At 41.5% G+C, this 23684-nt stretch overlaps 1 protein-coding gene across 1 annotated transcript in view; it reads right to left on the bottom strand.

Moving 5' to 3' along the window:
* Nucleotides 1-330: 330 nt before the first annotated feature.
* Nucleotides 331-23684, bottom strand: part of LOC117265004 (cadherin-12-like) — a 147495-nt gene continuing 124141 nt past the window's right edge. The window contains exons 8-12 of the mRNA XM_033639368.2: nt 20475-20611; nt 16910-17031; nt 8578-8695; nt 6565-6816; nt 331-1903 (exon numbers count right to left, since the gene is read on the bottom strand). Coding sequence (XP_033495259.1) covers nt 1392-1903; nt 6565-6816; nt 8578-8695; nt 16910-17031; nt 20475-20611 — 1141 coding nt within the window. The 3' untranslated portion in view covers nt 331-1391. The remainder of the gene's footprint in view (nt 1904-6564; nt 6817-8577; nt 8696-16909; nt 17032-20474; nt 20612-23684) is intronic.

The following is a 23684-nucleotide window of genomic DNA, read 5'->3' as shown; positions in this document are numbered from 1 at the left end:
TTTCCTAAACCTGACACTCCTAACTATTACTTTACAGTAAGTATGTAACTTTAGGTTAAGTACATATATGTCATTCATGGGGCGCTAATGTGCAGGATATTGTATGAACTGTTGTGTGTGCATTTTTATAGGATATCATATGAACAGTTGCATGAATATACACTGCCAGAGTTGGTTGACTTTATTCACTTGGGACCCAAATGACTGCACAAAATGTCATGGCAATCTATATTTGTTGAGGTACATTACAGTGGACCAACAGTTTTCATTGCCAGTTTTTGCCCTACTGCTAGAATTGCTAAAAAAATGCATGAATACAAGGAATGGGTCTCTTCAAATTGATTTTTATTTAAGTTGATGTTGCCCTAAGCCCAAAAGTTCAAGAAGACACGTTGTTGCATTGTTCCTCTGTCAAGAAATATTGTTTTACATGTAGATAATTCTACTTCATATGCTGACCAGCTCTTGAGTGCTATGGCCCATTTATACTACTCGCGGAACGCCTCCAGTACAATATTATTTTAATCCAGTAGTGGATGAACTTAAAATATTAATAGATCATACATAATGTGAGCCAAATAAGTGATGACAGAAAGGGACTTTGTCCAAGTGTGGTTTATTTAAGAAAACTGTGTTTATTACATGACTGAACTGCAGTATTTAGCCCTAATTATTTTTTTTTTTTTACAACTCTAGTACAAGTCTATTCACAGTACCCACCTAACAGAAACATACATTTTCATGTGGGCCTTAATTACAAAATTCCTCGAGTGTCTCCAAAAATAAAAAATACCGATTGATGACTGAGAGATAAATAGATAAATACACAAAAATCTAATCAAACTCAATCAGCCAATAAATAAATAGAACAATAAATAACATTCAAAACATCTTTGGCCAAACTTGGGCCACTTCATTGTCCCCACAGAGTTGACACTGGTCTTGGTAGATGCTTCAGCCAGTCAGAGCACAGTAAGCTGACTGAATCAAGCTAACCTATGGGGTTCTAAGGAACAACACTGGATATGTGGCATGAAATAGCAAGTGAGAGAACAATTATATTGAGGCACTTTTAAGGATGTTCTAGGAAATGACAACATTTCCGTGTGTATGCGTATTCCCCAAGAGGAAACAAAATGTAAGACAAGAACACTCAATCAAAAGATAATTGAATGACTGCTTGGCTCATCTAATCATGTTACCATATGTTCCCTCTTTTTTCTTTTTACAATTTTGGGACTGAGCATGGTAAAGTACCACATAAAATAGAAAACAGTGACCTGGAAAAAGATGAAAACAGATAACATGGGAGGAAAACAATGGTAAAACATTGTGTGTCGCCAACCAAAAGAACATTGTTACATATTTGCTTTCCCAGTCTGTGAATAACATCAATGTGTGTTCTCCGTGGTGGTTGTGTCCGACTGAGTTTCTGACTGTTCCCCAAATATCCCTGCCAGTGTCTTAAAGCGGGGCCCCCAGTCATTGAGGTAATCATAGTCCTCCTCGAGGTCTATGGCGAGGGACTCGATGGAGCTGAGCGACTCAGCCACAGAGCCGTCGCCCTCGTAAGCGTACGTGGCCAGAGAGTCGTAGGGTGGTGCCGAGTTGTCTGCATCGTGCTCTTTCAGACGCTGGTTGATGAAATCACGGATGTCGGCGCTGTCCTGAGAGACAGCCGGCCTGGGACCTCTCTTCATCTCAGGTTTGACGTCCCTGCGGAACAGGTTCTCTTTGACAACCTTTGGATTGCGAAGCGTCCCCATGTCAAATGCGTGCGTGTCCTCCTCCCCCCCTCCTTCGTCATCATAGTGGATCACATTATCCCGGATATCTTCTTTGGATGACATGAGGGTTTCCTTTTTCTTCTGCCGCCTCAAGCCCACATAGAGGACCACGATAACTGGGGGAACAATGGAGAGAATAACATGTTAATCCACTGTCGACACCCACATTACTGAGCCTTAAACAAACATCCTGTCAGGAAAACAGAAATTATAGTCAAGGTAGCAATTTAAGGTTTTTAGGTTAAAACTGGTCTAAATTTGGTTAATGTTTCTTAGATGTTAAAAGACATTAGTTTTTTGCTCAAGGGTTGGAAATGCCAGTCTGTCTCTCTATCTGTCCACCTCTTTTGGTTTAGAGTGAAATATCTCAACAACATAAAGATGGATTGGCATGTAAACTTATACAGACAGTCAAAGTCCCCTGAGGATGAATCCTAATGAATGTGGTAATCCCCTGACTTTTCCACCCGCTTCAAATGTTAAAGTAGTGGTTCACAGCATTATAGATATAGCTTAGAGGGCTCCTGCTTCACCAACTAGTATGTTTAGAGTGCAGTTATCATCTTATTAAACATTCATTCCTGTATTTATTTTCAGCAACTGCTTATCCTAATTGCAGTCGCTTTCCGGGACTGGAGCTTATCCCAGCTGACCTTGGGCAAGAGGTGGGGTACAACTTGGAAAGGTTGCCAGACCATCACAGGGCTGACACATAGAGATGGACAAACTTTAACACTCACATTCACACCTACGGGCAATTTAAGGTCACCAGTTAAGTTAAACCTGCATGTCTTTGGACTGTGTGAGGAAACAGGAGGAACTTGGAGAAAACCCATGCTGAAGCGGGGAGAACATGCAAACTTTGCTCAGAAGGGCTGGCCAGCACATTTGAACCTGGTACCTTCTTGCTGTGAGGAGAGTGCTAACCACTGCCACACTTTGGCCATTGGCAAAACTTTGTTTCTTGATGTTTTAGTAATGCTTGGGTTACAGTGTGGTTAAGTACTCAGTTATGATTAAGAGAAGCTCATGTTTTGGATTTAAACCCCCACATTTGGTGGCACAAAAGCCGCTGGAAATGCCTCAGTTTGTTGCTAAAATATGTTCATGTCTGAGGGCACAAACACCACTGGAAATGCAGTGATGTGTTGCTAAAAACCACAAACGTTGGGGGCACAACACCACTGAAAATGCCTCGATGTCTAGCTAATGTACAACCCTTAATGCTGTTTGTCTTGCCTAAATGCCGTGCCATCCACCATCACCTCCACCTCCTGATGACATAGTCAGCTCAAATACATGTCGCCAAAGAACAGGAAACACAGCCATGTAATAGCTTATACAAGCATTCTAAACTACATTCTCACACTAGTTGGTGCAGTAGTCCTGAAAGCCACTGCTAATGCCTTTTTAATGGAGTTAATATGTTTGTACCCGGTGACATTCAGATAGCACCACCACCAGCAGGTCACAATTCTAATTTCAAATGTATTGCTTCTATATCTGGAAATCTAATGACGTTCCCATCAGCCTCAGCTGCACTTTGTGTTAATTGCCAATTAGCTAACATTAGCATGCTTACACGCTAAGACAGTGAACATTATCATTGTAAGCATGTTAGCATGTGGATGTTGACGCTAAGCACCACTGTGCCCGAGCACAGTCTCACAGAGACACTACCGTAGCTGTGGACTCTTTAGATGTCTGGTTTACATGTAAATGAAATCCCATTAAAACTATGGTTATAAGCAACCCTGGACATCTAAAACACAGTTTATATCCAAATTTGGCCCAGCTTGGCCTGAAATCAATGCCTTCTGTGAATTATATTGCTTTGTGGCTCAGAGCAAATAATGTTTACTGGCAGCATTACATACTTACAATAGATAGCACAAGAACTGTAAGCACTGTTGGCTAAAATTGTACCGCTGAGAATATATCCAAAGCACACAGTGTACTGTTGAAGCACGCAAGCCTTAAGAGGTTGCATGAGGCTGTGCACATTTTAGACACTGTAGTGCCACTGTGTGATTTTCAACACATAATGTTACAATACATTTCCTTCACTCCCCTTCTCCTGTCAGTGCAATCTGTCTCCCTCTGTGTCCCTCTCTCTGTCTCCGCAGTGAAAGATGCAGTAAAATATGTGTTTTTCCTTAGGGTTTTTAATATACACTTGCATCTAGGTAGAAGAGCAATGACCAGGATGAAACTGGAATCATTCACGTGAAAGAGTCAAATAAATACATTCAGACTGGGGAAAAAAAAAGACTTAAATAGGTCTCTTCCTTTCATCCTCGCTGTATCTCACTTCCTCTCTGCTTCCCTTCACTCCCAAGCGATTTTATCTACCTGTGTACAGTGTGCCAGCTCCCCCCAGTGGCACCTAGGCAGACTTCAACAACAGTCTGTTATTGTAGGACACACTGGTTGAACACAGCTTGTCACCGGATGCAGCCAATCCACATCAGATTGGGAGAAACAGCAATGCAGATGAAAGTCTCTGTGCTGGTCTGTTTAATTTACCTCATCATTTTTCCTCACAGGACAACTGGGTCATCCTGACAAATCCTGCACAGGAACTAAATGGCTCTATGGAAATGTTCTCCGTGTGAGTTCTGATTCTCTCTGCCACTTTCCTTCTCAGGGACAGCATGACAGTTTGGCGTCAGCCTCAGCCTTGGGGGCGAGTCGACTTGGAGCTTTGAAGACATTCCTCTTGGATGAAGTGAACACACCGACACAGCTCTACAGCACACCACTACAGTTGACTGTGTGCTTTTATGTACCCGCACATATAAAACACTGAAATTCAAGCTGATATTTCTGAATACATTCATGAAGATAATGAAAAGATATGATGAGGCATAGCTGGAAAGTAACAGCTGATTCTTTGCTGGGTCATATATTAGAGAGGGATAGAGAAAAATACACCTCAATTCAAAGGTCGTGACTACCCTTGACTTCCACTGTAAAATAGGAACTTCTTTAACAACCGACCATCCCATATTCATAATTCAGAAAATGATCCCATAAACCTACATTTACTTCCTCCCTGCTATGTAGATGAGTTTGGACATTAATAGCAGAGAATTAAGGAGGAGTTTTACAACCATGACCTTGTGGGAAATGTAAAAGCTGTAGCCTGGGAAGCAGCCACAGGGCAGCGAGATTGGATTTAGTTTATAGAGCCAAGCGTCCCTCCCTCCAATCTTGAACGTCTCATTGAATGACCAAATTCATATGCGTTCTATAATTAACTGCAGACACTCCTGTAGAGATGCCAGACCAAGTCTGACGGTCAGCCCGGCATGTTTGGATTCAGGTGTCGTCAAGAAGGGCAAAGAAATTTAAACAGATATGCCCATTTGGCTCAGTGTCTTACAGTAAGCTTTTAAGATTACTTAACCCTGCAAATGACCATCTGCGTATCAGTTCATCGCCTGGTGTTATGCTGAATTCTTACAGAAAAATGTGTTTCTTTCACATGCATCTACAGTGAACGAAGAATACAAAAATGGAGAAAATTTGTGATGAATTGAAGAAACAAAGCAAAACCATACCAAAACATACATTTACAAACTCTCACACAACTTGTGAAGTATAATCCAACTCTCATTTATCCAGACATATGCTCAGTGGTTCCCATTCCGACAGGGAACTAACCTAAAAGTGAAACTTATCCACGCTTGCTTCAAAGCCAGACTCCATTGATGAAAACAGTAATTTTACCTTGTTGATCATGGCAGCTGCTGGTCTACCACTGCCTTGTTTGGTAGTTTGTTTGTGTTATTTACTGAATCCGAACTCACCCTCATAAACACAGAATGTCACACAATAACACAAACAAACTAACTGGCTGAAATAGCAGTAGACCAGCAGCTCCGGTGACCAGCAAGATAAAATGACTGTTTTTGTCAATGGAGTCTGGCTCTAAAGAGAGCATAGATAAGTTTCACTCTTGGTTTGTTAAGGTCTGTTTGGCAAGTACTGAGCATACGACTGGAAAAACTTGGATTATACTCGACAAATTGTTTTAGAGTTTGTAAATTGACGTTTTGATATAGTTTTGTTATTGTTAAAGGCGGACCCCTATGATTTAATTTTAGCAAGAATATTCTCCATTTCTGGATTCCTCGTTCATGGTGGATGAATAATGAAATACGAGGAAAAGCGTTTTCTTCAGGAATACAATGTAACAAGGGGTGATTAATTGATACACATAAGGTTATTTTGGGGGTGAAGTATTTCTTTACTTTGACTTCACAAGCCTGTCAGTATCTAACAACTGCACCTGGGAATATCTTAAAGGTAGAAACACATCAGACCTGTTAATTGAAATCATAAATTCTGTTTGCTGAGACATCACAGAGTTGTTGGTTTGTAAAAAGGAGTAGTATGAAAATTTTATCAGGGAGTTATTGCTCATAAATTTTCTCCTAAACTTGGAAGAGAGACCAAATCACTGGCAAAGGTTAAAACAATTGTAGTATTCTGCACCAATACCAACAACAAATGAGAACACATTAAGGTCACAGGAGCACAAAGCTTATTGAGGTAAATGGTAATATTCGGAAAATAAAATATATATTTAAGCTTTCATACCCAGTTGGCTGCTCTCAAAGTGTGAGGTTACCTTGTGCTGATTTTAAGTGTTAAAGATCAGGGCTGTTGCACTAAGACAAAAGATAGTACAGCTCCTTTTTTCCTTTATGATTATCAATGATACTGTGCCCAAACAAAGAGTGTTTACAAGCTAGAAGACAACAGGTCTCACCTAGCAGGATGATGATACATAGAAGGATGGCAATCAGAGCTCCTGTGCTGAGACCCACGGGGAGAAATATGGCCTCTGCGCTGCAAGTTAGCAGGGACCCATCTGACTCGCAGCCACATACACGGATGGTCAGGGTGCCTGTGCTGCTCTTAGGTGGGTAGCCATTATCATCAATCACCACTGGAAGTAAGTAGATCTCCTGCAAACGTCGTCTGAAGCCACTCCGCTTCGTCACAATTCCAGCTGTGTTGTCTAGAAGAAAGGGGGGAAAGATATCAAACAGAAATCTTCAAAACCCTGATTTTTTTTTGATTTTTTTATTTTTGAAAGGGTGGGTGATCTTAGATTAAACAAATCTTCCAAATTTGTATGGAGAGGCCTGGAGTAGTGCAGCAAGTGCTTCTCCCTTGATCTGTACAGGTTAGACGGTGTTCCGACCACAGCAAAAGAAAATATTCCACCCAGTATAACCTCACATCAATCAGACAATCCTCTGAGCTACATTACAAGTCTTCAGGTCCAGGTATGAGAGAGATAAAACTTTTCAATGTCTGATAACTCTTTATGCTTGATATCAGATCCTCTCCACATGTGCCTCTCTGAATGTGATGAGAAACTGCCATGTATCAAAGAGTTGTCTTATCAAAGCGCTCACCATTTTGCACCGCTTTCTTTAAAAGCTGATAGAGCTTAACCACACCCAGTACATCATTCCCTGAAACACCGCAAAGCGTTTCCTGTCTACCTGCGCCATGAGAACTATTGGGATCTGTTGTTATTTTGTTATCTCTGTGTGCAGGCAGCATCACTCCAGAGAAACAGCAGATTAGCAATGAGAGATAATAGATAAAAAAATAAAAACACACAAAGGGAACAACTTGGGAAGACAGCCCGAGGTGTGAGGATGGCGAGTGGAATAGAGGTCGACAATGTATACGAGGGAGAGGGAACGTGTCAGGTTGGACCTGCCCGGTTCTGTCTGCTACAGCTAGACTGTCTGACCCCTGTCAAGCCAGGTTTGTTCCACTGACGAAGCCTGGCACTTCTTCTTGACAGGAGGTCAGGCATTTTAGCACACCTTGCATGTTGTGCACAACTGCGATTTTGTTTGTGCTCTCTCTCTCCCTCTCTTGCCGAACCTGTCCACAGTGCCTGTGGTGTTTGCGTTTCCTGTCCCTGCCTATCAGATCTCACTCTGTATCTGGAGAGTGTGCTTGCAGAGACCTCTGGCAGTCAGGAAACTGCAAGGCAGTGTGTCCAAAAGGTAAAAACTGGATCAGAGGTTCGGACCTGGGTTTGTCAAGGATGGTGAATGCATTCGTTTCCCTGGCCTCATCCTGCCATGTCCCACTTTTCATTACCCGTCTTTCTGGTTAGACTTCAAAGGACTTGGCCAGTGCACACTGCAGAGTGTCATATATGGCCTTATCATAAGACAACGTCTGACTGCATGTGTTTAAGTTATATATAGCATTGAGACGTGCCACTCTTATAAGCTTTGAGCAACACATTTTTCAAATCACAAATGAGGCTGTCCTAATTCCAAACTAACTTCTTGCATGTAGAGATGTATTAAGATCTCATCAATCAATCTGGGAGCTTATTTGCCCCAAAATTCAACTGTTGATGAACTGATATTTTTATCACTACTGGGGCCACTTTCAGTACCATTCACAAGTATTTTAAAGCTGTTTGTGTTGTTTTATTTCATGAAAGGTAATCAATTTACCACCCGCTTTTGTTCTAAGTAAATGTAATTGATTTCAGGCACCATTTCTTTCTCATTCATATTATTAAATCGCAATTTGTGGAGTGTAAAGAACACGTTTTTTGGTGCTGAGAGTGATGTGGTTTCCTTGGTTACAAAGATGAAGCCACATAAATTGCTATAATTAGTGTGACGTGGTGAAATCTCCTCAGGCTATAATAGTCAAAAATGAATCAGCTGTTTCACACTTCACTGATTCTCCATGGCACTAAACAGAGGTGTTGTCAAAATACCAGAGCACTTACTTCCAAAGTCCCGGATAGTGAAATTCTTGTTTTTCATGTCTTCCTTTGGCGATTTGAAGGAGAACTGTTGTCCAGCAGTCGGTAGATCCTGGTCTTTTGCGCTGAATGTCTGAATCACCTGTTAAAAATAAGAATAAAAACCATGTTCTGGAATTAAAAAAAGGAGGACATTCTTCTCTCACTTATAAGTTTTACCTTTCCTGTATGGGTTAAGCAAAATTGCAAATTCTAGGATAGCCTTACTCTGGCTCTGATTGGAATACCCTGACATTTTTATCCATGTATTTAAGAAGTCCTTCATCGCAAGTGCCATCAGTATCCTTAGCTCAACAAAGTGACTGACGAGTTTTAAACCACAGACAGACAGTGAGCTGATATAATGTGTTTAAGTCTTTTGTAATGACTTTATATGCTTGTCTTACTGACTGTCGGTTTTTTACAATGTTGCCTTTTGTGTTTGGTGAGCAGAAGACAAATTTCCACCCATGGTGGACAATAAAGACATATTCTATATTCTATGTTCTATATTTTAACCAATCCAACCAACAAAGGCAACAGGCACTAGCCAGTCATAGGGAGACTAGGGTGGGACATTGCTTCAGTATCCTAGAATTTGCAAATTTGCATGGGGCACATTGGTTCCAGTGATGCCCCCATGGCGGCAAGGGGGCACCCTTCACAGGCCCACCCTGCTGAAAATAATTGGTGGCTGACATTCCTGTCCTTAAGACGTTGTGGCGTGCTCATCTTTTCAGCTAATGCGAAAGAAGGGGTATCTTGTGAAACTAGACAACCCAAGGCATCCATTGGTACCAACCCTGTCTTGCTAAAAAACACTGGGAACAACTGTCACAATAATTTTCAAAGGGGTTTCTTAAACTCTCACCTCAGGATATTTGAATAAAAATGGGCTCTATGGGAACCCACAAGTCTTCCCTAGATTTAAAAAGACTTGAGTTCCTTACAATCAATGTACTACCTTAAATTAAAGCTGTATATTTGTTGTTTTTTTTAATGAAAAGGACAAGCAACCTATTTGAAGAACATTGAATTACCTAACACATGTATATACAGTACATAATTCATTTAAAAGGGATTGTTGTGGAACTCCAAATGTGAGCTGTATCTGTCCATGCACATCAGATTATTGTCAATATTAACTGAGGCATAGGAAACTAAAGTTATTGAACTAGTCTATCACAACGTCTACAACGTCAACAACATAATCCTTTGCCTCAAATGCAGTTAGGGCTTTTGGTTTTTGTGTGCTGCCCCAAGTTTTTCTGTGAAAAATATCTGCATAAGAAACTGGCTGGTTGTAGACTGGTAACCCATGCATCTGAATCCTGACAGAAAACTCTCTGTGGATTTGCACAGCTGAAAGGTTTTGTTTTAAGTATTTGTTTCCATGTCAAATGTTTCCTCTTAATGGAAAATAAAACTCCTACAGGTCAAAATTGCTCTGGCAGAAAATGTGAAATTATTCAACGTAGAACACAAGTGTCAACTAGTCCTGAACTGACTGCGTGTCAGACCTGTCAGCGCTGAAACAAGGCAATGAGTTGTTCTCTCTGTAGTTTTGGATACAGTTGCTGAGCACTTGATTGATAACTTGTTAAAAATTCTACATCACCTCAACACGTAGTGTGATGGATTAAGTTAATTCAAAACTGCTGGAGCTTGTTCGAGGGTCATGAACAGGAAGCAGTTGTTTGTATTGTACTTATAGTACATCTTCTCAGAGCACAGGGCCAACTCTCAAAATAACCCACAATAAAAAAGAACACTCTGATCAATGCAACACTTACTCATACCAGCAACAGCACTTCAACAAAGTGGATGACTTATATGTGAAATGTGTAAAAGTGTTTACTTTTAAAACATCCAGCCAAACAACGACTAACTTTTCCATCCCTCTAGACACAGACTGCTGATTCAGCCACCTCTGTACCAGACTGCTGACGCCTTTTACTTTCTTCTTTTCCCCAAACGTCTCACAGCTTTGTCTGAAAGCGGCTGTCCTGTCGGCCCAGCTGCGCTACCAGCCTGCTCTTCCCCCACTCGCTGGGCTTGACCTGCTGCAGACCTGATGCCTCGGCCTCGGATCCCCCCCACATGCAGGAGCCACCGATTGGTCTCCCTGCCCTGTTACATCACCTCGACTATGTTGCTCTCCCTCTCTTTCCCCTCTCAGTATTCGAATAGAATTACCCTCCACAGGAGTAAACCTGACACCAGGTGCGATGAGTGCACTGTATATTCCCCACAGCAGCTGTACACTTCACACTATTGATTTCCAGCAACAAAATTAGCTTGGTGATGAATAAATCTAAAGCTGCAACTAGCAATCACTTTCACTTGCATTTAATCTATTCATCTATTTTTTCCAGTAAATCAGTTATGTCAGAATTAATGGCTAATGTCCATCAAAATTTACCTCAAAGCAATGTCTTCAAATTACATGTTTTGCAGAGTGTCCAACTGGAAGAGCAGTTAAGTAGCAAACCACAAAGCTGCATCGTTCCTGATTTGATTTCAGCCAGGGACCTTTGCTGCATGTCACACTTTCTCTCTCCCCTCATTCTCTGTCTAACTATACTACAGTATTTACAGTCCAAAAACCAAAACGTATTTAATTTCATATATCATGTGAAAGACAGGGTGTTTTTGATTAAAGGGGCAGCTCACCCCAAAATCAAAAATACATATTTTTCTCCTGACCTGTAATGTTATTTACCGGTCTAGATTGTTTTGGTGTGAGTTGCCCAGTGTTGGAGAAATCGGCTGCAGAGATGCCTGCCTCCTCTCTAATATAATGGAACTAGACAGCACTCGGCTTGTGGTGCTCAAAGAGCCCAAAAAATACATCTGAAAAAGTCAACAGCAATGTCTCTCCCCAGAAATCATGACCCACTTATTGAAGATAATCCACAGACCTTGTTGTGAGCAGGGAACTATTTTCTTTCCAGCAAATTCCACCTGCCAATCTTATCACTGTGCAGAGGGAAGTATGCATCTACTCATGGATGAGAGGCTTGTACTCGTGGCAGTGCAAAACATTCTCATCCCAACATGACAAATACTGCCGCTTTGTCAGTGGACCTACACGTCGACGTATGATGCACTAGGTACCGTCCTGCAACAGTTTTGGACGTTCAGAGACAGCGTGTCAATCTAAGCTCATTACATGCATTGTGTCTGTCTCGAAATACACTTGCCCTTTCACAGGAAATGTACAGTTTATGCTTAGTACATGTATACAGTCATTTTTAATATCAACTAACAAAGTAGGTAAAGCACTTTGTTTTTAGGTTTACTTCCTTAGGTTTAGGCTACTTAAAGGGCCAGTGTGTAAAATGGGTTGAAAACTGTTGAAAATAGTGACATCAGTGGTCAAATTCTAGATTGCAGGGCTCACTCGCTCACCCCTCCCGTCGGGTAAATGACGGTGGCCTCGTAGGGACAAAAAGCCTTGCACAGACATGAGTTTTTCAGGAGTAGGTCTATCTAGTGACGAGGTGAATATTTATCTAAACCATGTTACGATATTGTAATGAATCCCTCACGAGCAGGAGACCAGAGGAGCGTTCGGGAAAAAGGCCAGTTTATTTGAGAAAAAAGTCCGGTAACACTCCAGGGGGTAAAAGACTCCGTCCCAAACTCTGACTCTTCTAGCATAACAGACACACTCCATACACACATACTCGTTTACCATTCTGAGTGGGGACCCCCCTCCCCTCTCTGCTGAACCAATCTCCAGCCCGCACACTGACTGACAGCGTAGCCTGTAAACAGAGCTCAGCTGTTTATTTAGCCTAGCAATATCTCCGGACTATAGTAGCTGCAATGGACGACTTTGAACGCGATTTTGAAGAGTTTCTTGTAGCGGACACAGACCCAGAGCCATACCTGTTTGAGCCGGAGCATATAGAAGAGGAACTCCATGTGTTGGATGCTGAGCGGGCGGGAAGAGAGGCTGAATCCTCCGCTCCCATTTTGCTGCACAGAATGGGATTCGGTGCTACCATCGTTGGGGACATATATCATCAGGAGGAAAAGCGCCGCAGAGAGTGCATCACAAGGAGTGAAGTTGCGTCTTCTTTTACTCGCAGATGATGGTTCGGGTTCATTCTCTCCTGTTGCGTGTTAAGTGTGGTCCATTCCCAAACTTTATAACTAAAAAAACTTTTCACTACTCTCCGTCAACAAACTACTAACACTCTCTGCTGTTTCCTCCTCCTTCTTCCTTCCTTCCGCTGTCTTCTTTGATTTATTTATACACGCGGAACGCGTTCTCTGGCTGACTGGATTGTCCACTCGGGCTGCCTTACATACATGGCGGCACAAGATGGCGACCTCTCTAAAGCAAGGCCCTTGCTATATATATATATATATATATATATATATATATATGTATATAAATATAAAAGCATAATTATAAGGCTACGAAAACCAAACGAATTTTATTTTATAGCGATTATACACTTACATAAACATATTAATGGGTAGAATATTCAGATTCAGATTCAGATTTGACAATAAACCATGCCAAATATTACACACTGGCCTTTTAAGCATGTGGTTAAGTTTAGCAAAAAACATCATGGTTTGGCTTAAAATAAGTTACTTATGTCATTCGTCATGTGACTACACTAGCGTTGCATGCTACAGTTACTAGCACACTACCTTGTTATTAGAATAACTCCACTGACTTTTTGTATCACTCGGGAAATGAACAGCAGGCTCCTCGGTGAAAGTCCAACCCACCTGCCCCATACGGACTTTGTTGCTCTTTAGACTACAATAGTTGCTGATGACATCACAAACTGCCACTGCCCAGTGCATAATCAAAGGGTGCCTCTGTGTGTCAGTGTTTGATGCCGAGGTCCACTGACAAAGCAGCGGTATTTGAAGAGTTGGGAGTGAGAACGGGCTGGACAGCACCTGGTATAAACCACTGGTGTCCTCCTCAGCTGAGGTGTAATATTAGCTAGCTCAGTGGTGCTAGGTGAGCTAGCAGTAGATGCACACTTCCTTCTGCACCTTGATACGGTTGGCGTAGTAGAAAGAAAATATGCCCATGAAGATTCTCAGTCATCCAGGTCATGGTAATATTAAGCGCTATATAATAGGCAACTGGACTTGCTTGAGTTTCTTGAAGACGTTTCACCTCTCATCCAAGAAGCTTCTTCAGTTCTAACGGACTGGTGCGGACTTGCAGGCTTTAAACCCTGTGGGTGTGATTCCTTACAGAGTCGTTCAGGTCACATGTGAGCTCTGAAATTCAGAGTCCTTAAGGTCACATATGAGTTGTTGACCCGCCTGGCCATCATGTGTGTCATTAGGGTTAGATGGGACCAGATGTAAATGGGTGTGAAGTCGTCTTGGGATCCCTTCCCAGACGACTTTACACTCATTCACACCTGGTCGTCACTTCCATGCAAAAGTTGTGATGTATAAAAACAGACTTTATGGGAGCAACTTTGATCCATGCTTACGAACATTTTGAGGACAGGAAATTGTCAAGGGGAATGCCTGACTGTAGAAACTGTCAAATATTTTCTGGCGCACGCCATTTTTGGCTATTGTTCGTATGTAGATTTTCAGTATGGATCCTACGCATTGTTTTATAAATGAGAGCCCAGGTCATGATTTTTAGGAAAAAGGCATTGCTGTTGAGATTTTCAAATGTTCAAATTTATTCTTTTTTTGTCACTTAAAGCACCACATACCAGGTGCCATTTAGTTCCATTAAATTTGAGAGATGGCGGACATCTCTACGGACCATATCTCTAAAACTCCAGCAGCAAAACGTGCATATTTTTAATTTTGGGGTGGACTGCCCCTTTAACAAATGAACAAACGCTTTATCAAACATGTCAATCATTAATTATCTGTTGACCCAACCACAGATTAATCAACAAATGAACAAAAAAATGACATTCATGTGATACTGGCCTGTCACATACTTCATCGCTGATATAATGGAGGTTCTTTCCTGCAGCTACAGAAAGTCTTTCTGAAACACTTACACAACGCAATACAGCCTTGGTTTGTTAACTGTCAGAACTGTTTGGTAATGTTTTTGTCTCATGACTCTTAACATGCTATGCATATGAAAACGTGTAAGTATATGACACTCATCAGCTCCAGTGCTTAAGCAGGAGAAGGCATACTTTATTAATCCCTTAAGGGCAAATTAAATTCCATCATCAGTATTTAGTATTAGCCTTAAAAAGCCATAAGATTTGTTTTATTTCCTAATTGCACAGTTAATTATAATCTATGGTGTAAGTAATGCTCCTTTTCTTGGACTTAGAAGTGCTTCCCACCTCTTCTCGATCATAAGTGGAACTGTGGTTGCTGTAACTGCTTATTACTGGGTGCTATTGTATATGTTTAATGCCTTTAAGGGTATTCTGCTTTTGCACTCTGCTGCATTGTAAATTAAGCCAGATAAGAGTGCCAGCTAAATGCTGTAAATGTAAATGTAATTATTCCGGCATAACAAACTGATTTGGTGGGTTAGCATTTCAATGTGGCATTATAAAAAGCCTGTAAAAGGAAATGCATTAAAGAGCGGGGAACACATAATAGCCCCGGCTGTCCTAAGTATATCTAATATGTAGAACTCCACAGTAGTAAATATTCCTGTTTTATGTTTCCTTTGTGGTTGCTTTTTCTCATTTCACACTTGACCAGCTGACCAGCCAGGACTCTGAGCGCAATAAATAATAAAACCAGGAAACATTCTGCTGTGTTACTTTGCCACAGCCGTTTGTACTTGCAAATCTCGGTTTAAGGTCTCAGACCACTCTCCGTCCTGCTCTCCCCACATATTTACATGACAATAGCCAGTTGTCTCTCCTGATTGGCTGTGTCCTGGTTACAGATTATTTTCCAGTGGGGTTGTGGCACAGCGTGAGACACTCCAAAACAAGCTTCCTGCATGTTTTTCAGTAATGTGAGCGCAGATAATCATCTAGGGAGACATGTGATGGATTTTTACAAGAGAGGATCTGCAATTCTTTATCATCAGCCAGCTGTGTGCAACACCTGGTGGAATCATGCTGTGGAAACACTGGAAGAAAGTGTACATTCTGTACTGGAGGGCAAGGGAGCAGAGAGGAAGGCGAAAGAGTATAAAGTAAGGGAATAAAAAGGAGGAGAGGAGGTGATGCCTTTTGAATACAGGGCTCATACTGCATGATGATTGTAGCTGATCTGAATATCAGGCTTGTTTTTGACTTGTTTGACATGTTTTTTTGTCTGCCTGTACTTTTCTTAAGGTGACTGTGGCAGCAAATCGTGCAGTAATATTGCACAATCTTTCAGCAGCTGATTAAAGGAAAAGGTTTTCAGGGCCGTTAAGAAAAATACTTAATAGTTATTTTTGCGTTTGGGATCTGATTTGTTCAGAAGCCAGCATCAAATTGGCCTCAAAGCCTATTTCTAAATGCTCTGACTCATCTTAAAGGCTGCAAACATGACAAAAATCACAGCCAAATTCATGTTAGAAAGACAGTGATGCCTTCAAATGCAGGGCACAGCCGTTGTTTTGATTGCAACAGGCCTAAGGACCAGCAAAACATCCTCAATGTGATGAGGAGTCTACAGCAATTTGATAGACTGCCAAAGAAGCTGTTCCCTCCGAACGCTAACTGCATATAGATGCTGGTTAATGGGCTAATTTACAGGCACAGGTGGTTTACAATGCGCACAGGCAAATTCTCCGCTGCATCTCAAATACATCATCTGAAATGTACTCCGGGTTGCTGATATGCAAAGCACCGCTGTGCTTTATGATTGCTTCTCCTGCTGAATCGAACTCTACGACACAATCAGTTCAAGATTTAGATTCACACTGTGTGCTGAAGGGTTCTCGGCAAACTCCCTTGAAATAAAAGGTTTTATTCAAGTGACCTTGAGTAAAACACTGGAAATCAACCTTCTGTTAGGTATCAAAGTGAGAGCTAAATGTGTGTATTTTACTTCAGCAATATGGTGCTCAAAAAGCAGAAAAATGCCACTAAGTTTTATCTCCACGCACCTTGAGATCAGTGTTTATTTCTGCCTTAGTGTAAACATTGACTCCTTGCCAGCTTTTATATAAATCCACACCTTTCAGATTCAATTTAACACTCTTGGAGAGTTTTCAACAACCACCTTGGAGCCTCAGCTTTATGGGCGGACAAACAACACTCCAATCAACAGTTGCCAACTTGCTGAATAATCAACACATCTTAACACTGAGAAATTTGCTGCATTAAATGCCACAAGTGCATGATGTCTGCGAAGAAAGCGGCAGGGAGGGGAGTAAATGTGAAAGTACCTGTCCCACTTTGGCATTTTCACACACAAAGGTCTCATAAGGGCTGGCTAGATCAGGTGGGAACTCGTTGATGTCCAACACATGGACAGTGACGGCCACCCGACTGGTCAGGACTGGACTATCTGGAGAAGAAAACACAAAAGACAAGTGTTGAAACAAAGTGCACACTGTTGTATGAATACATAAAATACAATATAGCAGTTTTTTTCACAGCACTGACATCATGTGGATATTCAAAGTACTACCATGATATGATGAGCCGAAGCATAAAGGTTTATCACTGGTGCAGTAGGATGGCCAAGTGGTTAAAGAGGCTGTCATGCCCGAGTGTCCAGTCCGAGTGTCCTTGAGCAGATGCTAAACCGCCTTACTGCTCGCCCACTGTAAGGCGCTCTGGTTCAGATGCGTCTGCTAGAAAACCTTTGATGTGTCTGGAACATGTTGACGCATAAATTGCTGTTTTTATGGCGCCTTTGATTGACGATGTAAAGGAGAATTAAATAAAAACACACAGTAAATGCATCCCACGCACTGCTTACAAATAAAGCACGCCTCACATTATGGAATATGGCTCTATAGAGAGAATATTTTCTTTACAAGCTTTTCCCCCCCTCAGGTTCTGATATGGGTTTTAGCCATAAGATGTGCAGCCCATATTAATTATAGTCTGAAAGCCCCCCTGAGAGGGACTAACTTGAATCCAGCGTTGTTTGTTACAATGTTTCCTCACTGCAGGGGCACAACGGGGAAATGTTCTTTTTTGTGCAAAAGCCCAAGTAAGGTAAACTTTATGGATTTGATGTGGGAATAGGCTTTGCTCTGCAGTGGGGGGGCTTAGTGTGCACTTGTTTGTGTGAGTGCCAGTGCATGGGCGCAGAGGTGCAAAGGTTTGTGTGTAGGTGGGTGGTTTAGAAGAATGCGGGAGGGGGGATCTGTAGAGTCGTCTCAAGGGGATTGAAGACGCAGCCACAGCTCAGTTAGTAACCCGTCTCTGACCTTGATGGAAAAAGCAATCTTCCCACTGAGGTAAAAATGACACAGAGCATGGGATTTGCTGCTTTGCACCGACTGAACTACTAACATTGATGCTCAGCCGGCAAAAATACTGATCTTTTCTGTCATTGGGGTCCTGGATTCTTTAGCCTCTAAAAAGTTTGAACGACTTCAAATCTTCCAGATCAATGAAATCCGTAAAAAAAAAAAAAAAAATCTTTAAACTCCCAGGCTTCTGGATACTAGAGTTTCCCCCTCATCTCATCTCAAAAACTCATCTCCATAACTGTTGACTGCCTCTTAGTATGTCATCAGTGATATATCTCTCAGCCCACTAGATGGAGCAATGGTACAGTGATTATATCCAAATCCAACTCGTGTCAGCATTTCAGCCCCAATAACAAATGCTCTATTTATTTTTATTGAAACAGAATCCTGTATTGCTACAGAATGCTTGATTGGTCAGCCATAAAGCTGCCTGCTTTATGCTGCTTTTCTACTGGATATTACTTTTTTGATTAGGCTCATTTTAATAAAAACCCAATCAAGCAAGCAAGCAAGCAATCAACCACAAATCTATAAAATGTGCTGCAAAACAGAGACAGAAAGATTCCTTAAAAGTGCAACTGCGGACAGAATAAGTGAGAAAACTCACAACACAAACTCCATCTCAAGTGTGAAACTACACTCAAGCGCTGTAAACAGATAGAAAGTGTGCTTCCTCGTCGCCTGCTGCCAAGGTTATTATTGCATTTAATAGATCTTCCACTCTCTTTGACTCCTAAAAATTGCCAGTGGGCTTAAATGCCAAAAAGCAAACCGTTAATCTAACCCCGGCTCTTATTTAGCACGGCTTCTGCTGTGTGCTGAGTCTCGGGAGAGCAGCAGAGACTGCTCTCATTTTGCTGCATGACTGCAGTGTCTGGCAATGACCGGACAAATCTCTGAAGGCTTTCTGAAGTGAAAAGTCTCCAACTCGGGTGTTGTACTAATCATCACAAAGTAAAGGTAGCTTTATATAAGGAAAATATCATCCGGCAACTCATATTGTTGGATATTTCCCTCAGAGTCATTATTATGGGGAAATAAATAGCGTGGATGAATACATGTTTAAAGGCATTGACAGCAAGGACACACAGTAGACACAGAAATGGGTCAAGTATGGAGCTCTGCAACAATTTACCATTTATTGAAAACCTCCGTGAAGGGCCAACAGAGGCTGCTTGAGACTGTAGAGAAGTTAGAACATGTTTTTTTTTTCTCTGCATGACCTCCCCTCATGCAATGCATTATTACAGTGAGTTCTGAAGGTATCGCACTTCAGTATTTATTGCTTTTCTTCCAGGTTTTAACAGACAGACAACATCCCGGCGATGATAATAGAATGCATCTCCGAGGAGCCGTAACAGCTATCCAATACTCAGAACAGAAAGTTCTGCCAAATCTCGCTCAAGGTCAAAAACAGATTTGAACTCGCAAGTTGGGACAAAAACTCCAGGGCGCTGGGTTTATCTCCATCCCTACTGCACCAGATCAACCATTATTTTTTTTTAACACTGGCGTTGAATGTGAGTTTTGTTCTTTTCTCTCATGATGAAAACAGCCTCTAGAGGGGAGTCAGAGGGGGCGTAGGCCTGGATCAGATGCTGAGTTAGGGTGAGGTGATAGGAAAGGAGGCAAACATGTGGGCGCGGACAGGATGTGCGGAAAAGCTGCTTTTTCCTGCATCAAGTGTGATCAACTAAACATGTCCTTGTACTGTACTCGCTTCTCCTTCCACCTTATATCCTTTCAGCCTACCTCATCCTCCAGTTCCTTGACATTTATGCACAAAAGCCACACAAGAAAACACACACACACACACACACACACACACACACACATTGAAAAAAGAATTAGCATGTCACTGCCATGACCTTGAGGGGAAGTGAGTAATATCAGTTTCCAAGGCGACAATGACTCAAGTTTTAACAGCCCATATTTCACAGTCTGTCCTAATGAATATACAGCATGTGTAATTTTGATTGAGCACCAGCTTGCCTCTGGGATAATGACTTTGACGGTTCTTAGCAGATTTGATGACTTGATGACGATGGATTTGCTTATTTACCCGGAAATTTGCTCCACTTTCTTCATAAAAACATAATTAGCTTGATGACATGTCTTAAAGCCACAGCTCCGCATTAGCTCGCCCCTTTCACAACATGCCGTGACGCGGCCACATCTGCTCACTGTAAAACTCAAGACGGTTCAAATTTTTATTGCAGGCATAAGTAAAAGTTGACTCTGGGAAGAAAAGCTCCCTTCCAATGCCAGTGTCATCAAGCGCCTTAAAAATAGACAGTTATAAATGAAAACAGAGTTGAGGAGGGTATGCTAGAGGAGACAATGTCCTGAAGATACATCCCTCTGGGAGAGCCATCATGGTTTATAGTCACCTATAAACCTTTCCTGCAAAATGGGATTGAGTATTGACTTGAGTAAAAGTGTGTTAAATCCTTCACACAGATTATGGTGGGGGAAGGACAACGACACCTGCATGAATCACAATCGATCTTGTTGTCATACTTACTAAGTTTGGTCGCCACGATGGAGATATTGTGCTGGGCGATGCTCTCTCTGTCGAGGAGTTCGTTTGTGGAAATCGTTCCCTCCACTGGATCAATGTCAAAGTAGCTGTCCAAGTCAGTCTTCCAGTCAATGGAATACCTGAAAGAAAATGTTTGTTTAATGGCATCCATTTCCAGCATAAACCAGAGAATTAAACCACACTGATTTTCCCTCTGGGCTCATGTATATGAGTTAGGTGTAATATAATGTTGGCGTAGCCTTCATTACTCATTCTGAATGGTCATTTCCAGAAAATGTGCTGAGGATCGCATATACATTCCAGTCTTATAATGGGGCACATGTACTTTGGCCATGCTGAGCAAACGGTTTTCTTGGGAATGTAAATGAATTTTAGGCACCGTTGAAACCGTATCAATCTGGCCCAGCCGATGTATAACAAAGGCATAAAACGTTGGTTTGGTGTGTGAGAACAGAGGGTACAACGTCCTCTCTGAAAACTTTGGTCTCGCTCTGAATGCAAACTATGAAAAACAAAAGAGATCTGAAACCAAACTGCATGCCACTGACAGCGCCATTCATCATGCCATGCTATTTGATCTTTAAAGGCTATTTTTCATTAATAATTTTGTGATCGTCTGTGGAGTTCCCACAAGAGAAAAAAAAATGTTGCTGTCTTTTATTCCTTGCCACAAGTAGGTCAGAGGTTGCGGGTTCTCTGCCTTGCTCGTGGGCTCTTCCACAGCACAGCTTAATTTCTCATGGGCTTGAGCCTGAACTTTCTACATGAAGGACAGCCTCCCTATGCCACCATTCTGACTTTTCTTTCTCGTGGCAAGCTATTTGATCTTAAAAGGGTATTTCTCATTAAAATTCTTGTTTTTTTTTTCACTATACAGCCTCAAACTGGACTTGAGTCATTAATAGAAAGAGGGCTAGCATACATTCAAACCCCCAAGCCTTTTACTGAATGGTAACAAAACTATTTCAGTTGATTTTCTTCTCAAGCTTTGGTTCCATCAAATTATCTGTTTCAATTTTGATTTGTCCACGTCCTCTTTTAAAATCTGTGTGGCGCGCAGCCCTGAAGTGAACACAATCGTGTCCAAATAGTTTAGTGTGAGTCTCTTTGATAAATATTACAGCCAAACTCCCATCAAGAGTTCAAAAGACCAATGGTTCACAATGTTTCCTCGGGGCAAAACTGCTTTCTCGGGGTGGTGTTATTGGAGTCAAGCTGATGCTGAGGCATACGTTTTACTGTCAGTGTGGCCCAGCAGTTAGACAAACCAACTGCCTCGTAGCCAGAATGTTACAGATTAAATCACAGTGTATGAATGTTTAAAATTTCCTTGAGCAAGAAAACATACCCAAACTATTGCACTTGCAATCTGTAAAAGTAAAAATGGCAAAATGTTTCAGAAACCACATTTTTTTGTATTCATCTGACATAGAAAACATCAAAAATGTTTTACTTGTAATTGGTTCAATCTGTGAGCTATCTTTAAGGAGAATAGAGCTCATCAACAGCTGTAAGAAAGGAATCACAGATCTAAAAAGTCTACTTAAGCTCAACTCAGTACTGAGAACTGCAGATATGAAAATTAATTACAGTGTTATCTCCCACTTTGAACTGTTGTAATGCTAATTCAGTCCAGGGAAGATTACACAATACACAAGGTGAATTAAGAACTAGAAATACTGCCTCACAGTTGTATGCCTCCACCAACCAATCAGGTTGGAGTTTACATCCATTTCTGTCCAGACTCATATGTAGCCATGACAGTAGACAATGATTAACGCATGGATGATGCTACAAAGAAGCTACAAATTCTAAAATGTTAATGCTTTACACACATCTTCAACCCAGCAACACAGATTCAAGGCGGGCACCCAAGATTAATGTCACTGATTCAATATCTGACCAAATGTCTCCCCTTATGCTCCTGAATTATGGCGGTACATAATGACCAGAAAATGTTTTACAAAATATTATGACCTTTTGGAAATAAAATGTCATCACTTCATTATTTTATTCTATGAAACATTTGTGTGAAATTTTGTCAGAGTTAGTGTATGAATTCTTGAGTTATGGCCAAAAACATGTTTTGTGAGGTCACCAAAATCGAATCAGTTCATTCTGAGTCTAAAAAGACATTTGTGTCAGATGTAATGTAATTCCCTCCAGGCTTTCCTGAGGTATCGTGTTTACGAAAATGGGACGGATGTGAGGTCACAGAGACCTCAATCTCAGAACTCAATGACTATTGTCTGACAACGATAAGCCTCTGGGGGCAAGGGCCATCAGATATCCGGGCCAAGACCTCCTCTTCTGTGCACCAGTGATTTTGGCTGATCTCTTTTAACAGATATCTGTATATGACTGCAGATAAATCAAAAAATTAGCTAACTTGCGAGATTGCATTTTGGCTGATGCGGTCTGTCTCCAAACGGATTATTTACCTGCCATTCAAACATGATTGGTCAATGCTACTTGGACGTCAAATGGAAATCAGAAAATCTCCAATATCAACATTTTGTCCCGTTGCCCACAGACCCTGCGTACATTATGCAGATATCTGTTTGTAGAGGTTACAGTGACCTAGACCTTTGACTACCAACATCTAATCAGTTCATTGTTGAGTTCCAAGTGGACATTTGTGCCAAATTTAAAGAAACTCCCTTCGGTATTCCTGAGATAATATGTTCACAAGAATGGCACAGATACAAGGTCACAATGACCTTGACCTTTGACCGATAGAATCTAATCAGTTTATTATTGAGTCCAAGTGGGCACTTATGCCAAATTTGAAGAAGCTCTCAGGTGTCCCTCAGATAACATGTTCACGAGAATGGACTAGATGCAAAGTCACAGTGACCTTAACCTTTGACCACCAATATCTAATCAGTTTATCATTAACTCCAAGTGGATGTTTGTGCCGAGTTTGAAGCAACTCCCTCAGGTGTTCCTGAGATATCCCATTCACGAGAATGGGACAGACACAAGGTCACAGTGACCTTGATCCTTGAACACCAAAATCTAATCAGTTCATCCTTGAGTCAAGGTAGATATTTGTACCAAATTCCCTGAAGGCGTTCTTGAGATATTGTGTTTTTGAGAATGGGACAGACGGACCTACAACCTGAAAACATAATGCCTCCGGCCGCAGCTGTCGCCCTTGCGGACACATAAAAAGTAAAGGCACAATTCCGC

Source organism: Epinephelus lanceolatus, chromosome 20, assembly GCF_041903045.1.
Source record: "Epinephelus lanceolatus isolate andai-2023 chromosome 20, ASM4190304v1, whole genome shotgun sequence".
Lineage (NCBI taxonomy): Eukaryota > Metazoa > Chordata > Actinopteri > Perciformes > Serranidae > Epinephelus > Epinephelus lanceolatus.
This window is presented reverse-complemented; position numbering and strand designations above follow the sequence as displayed.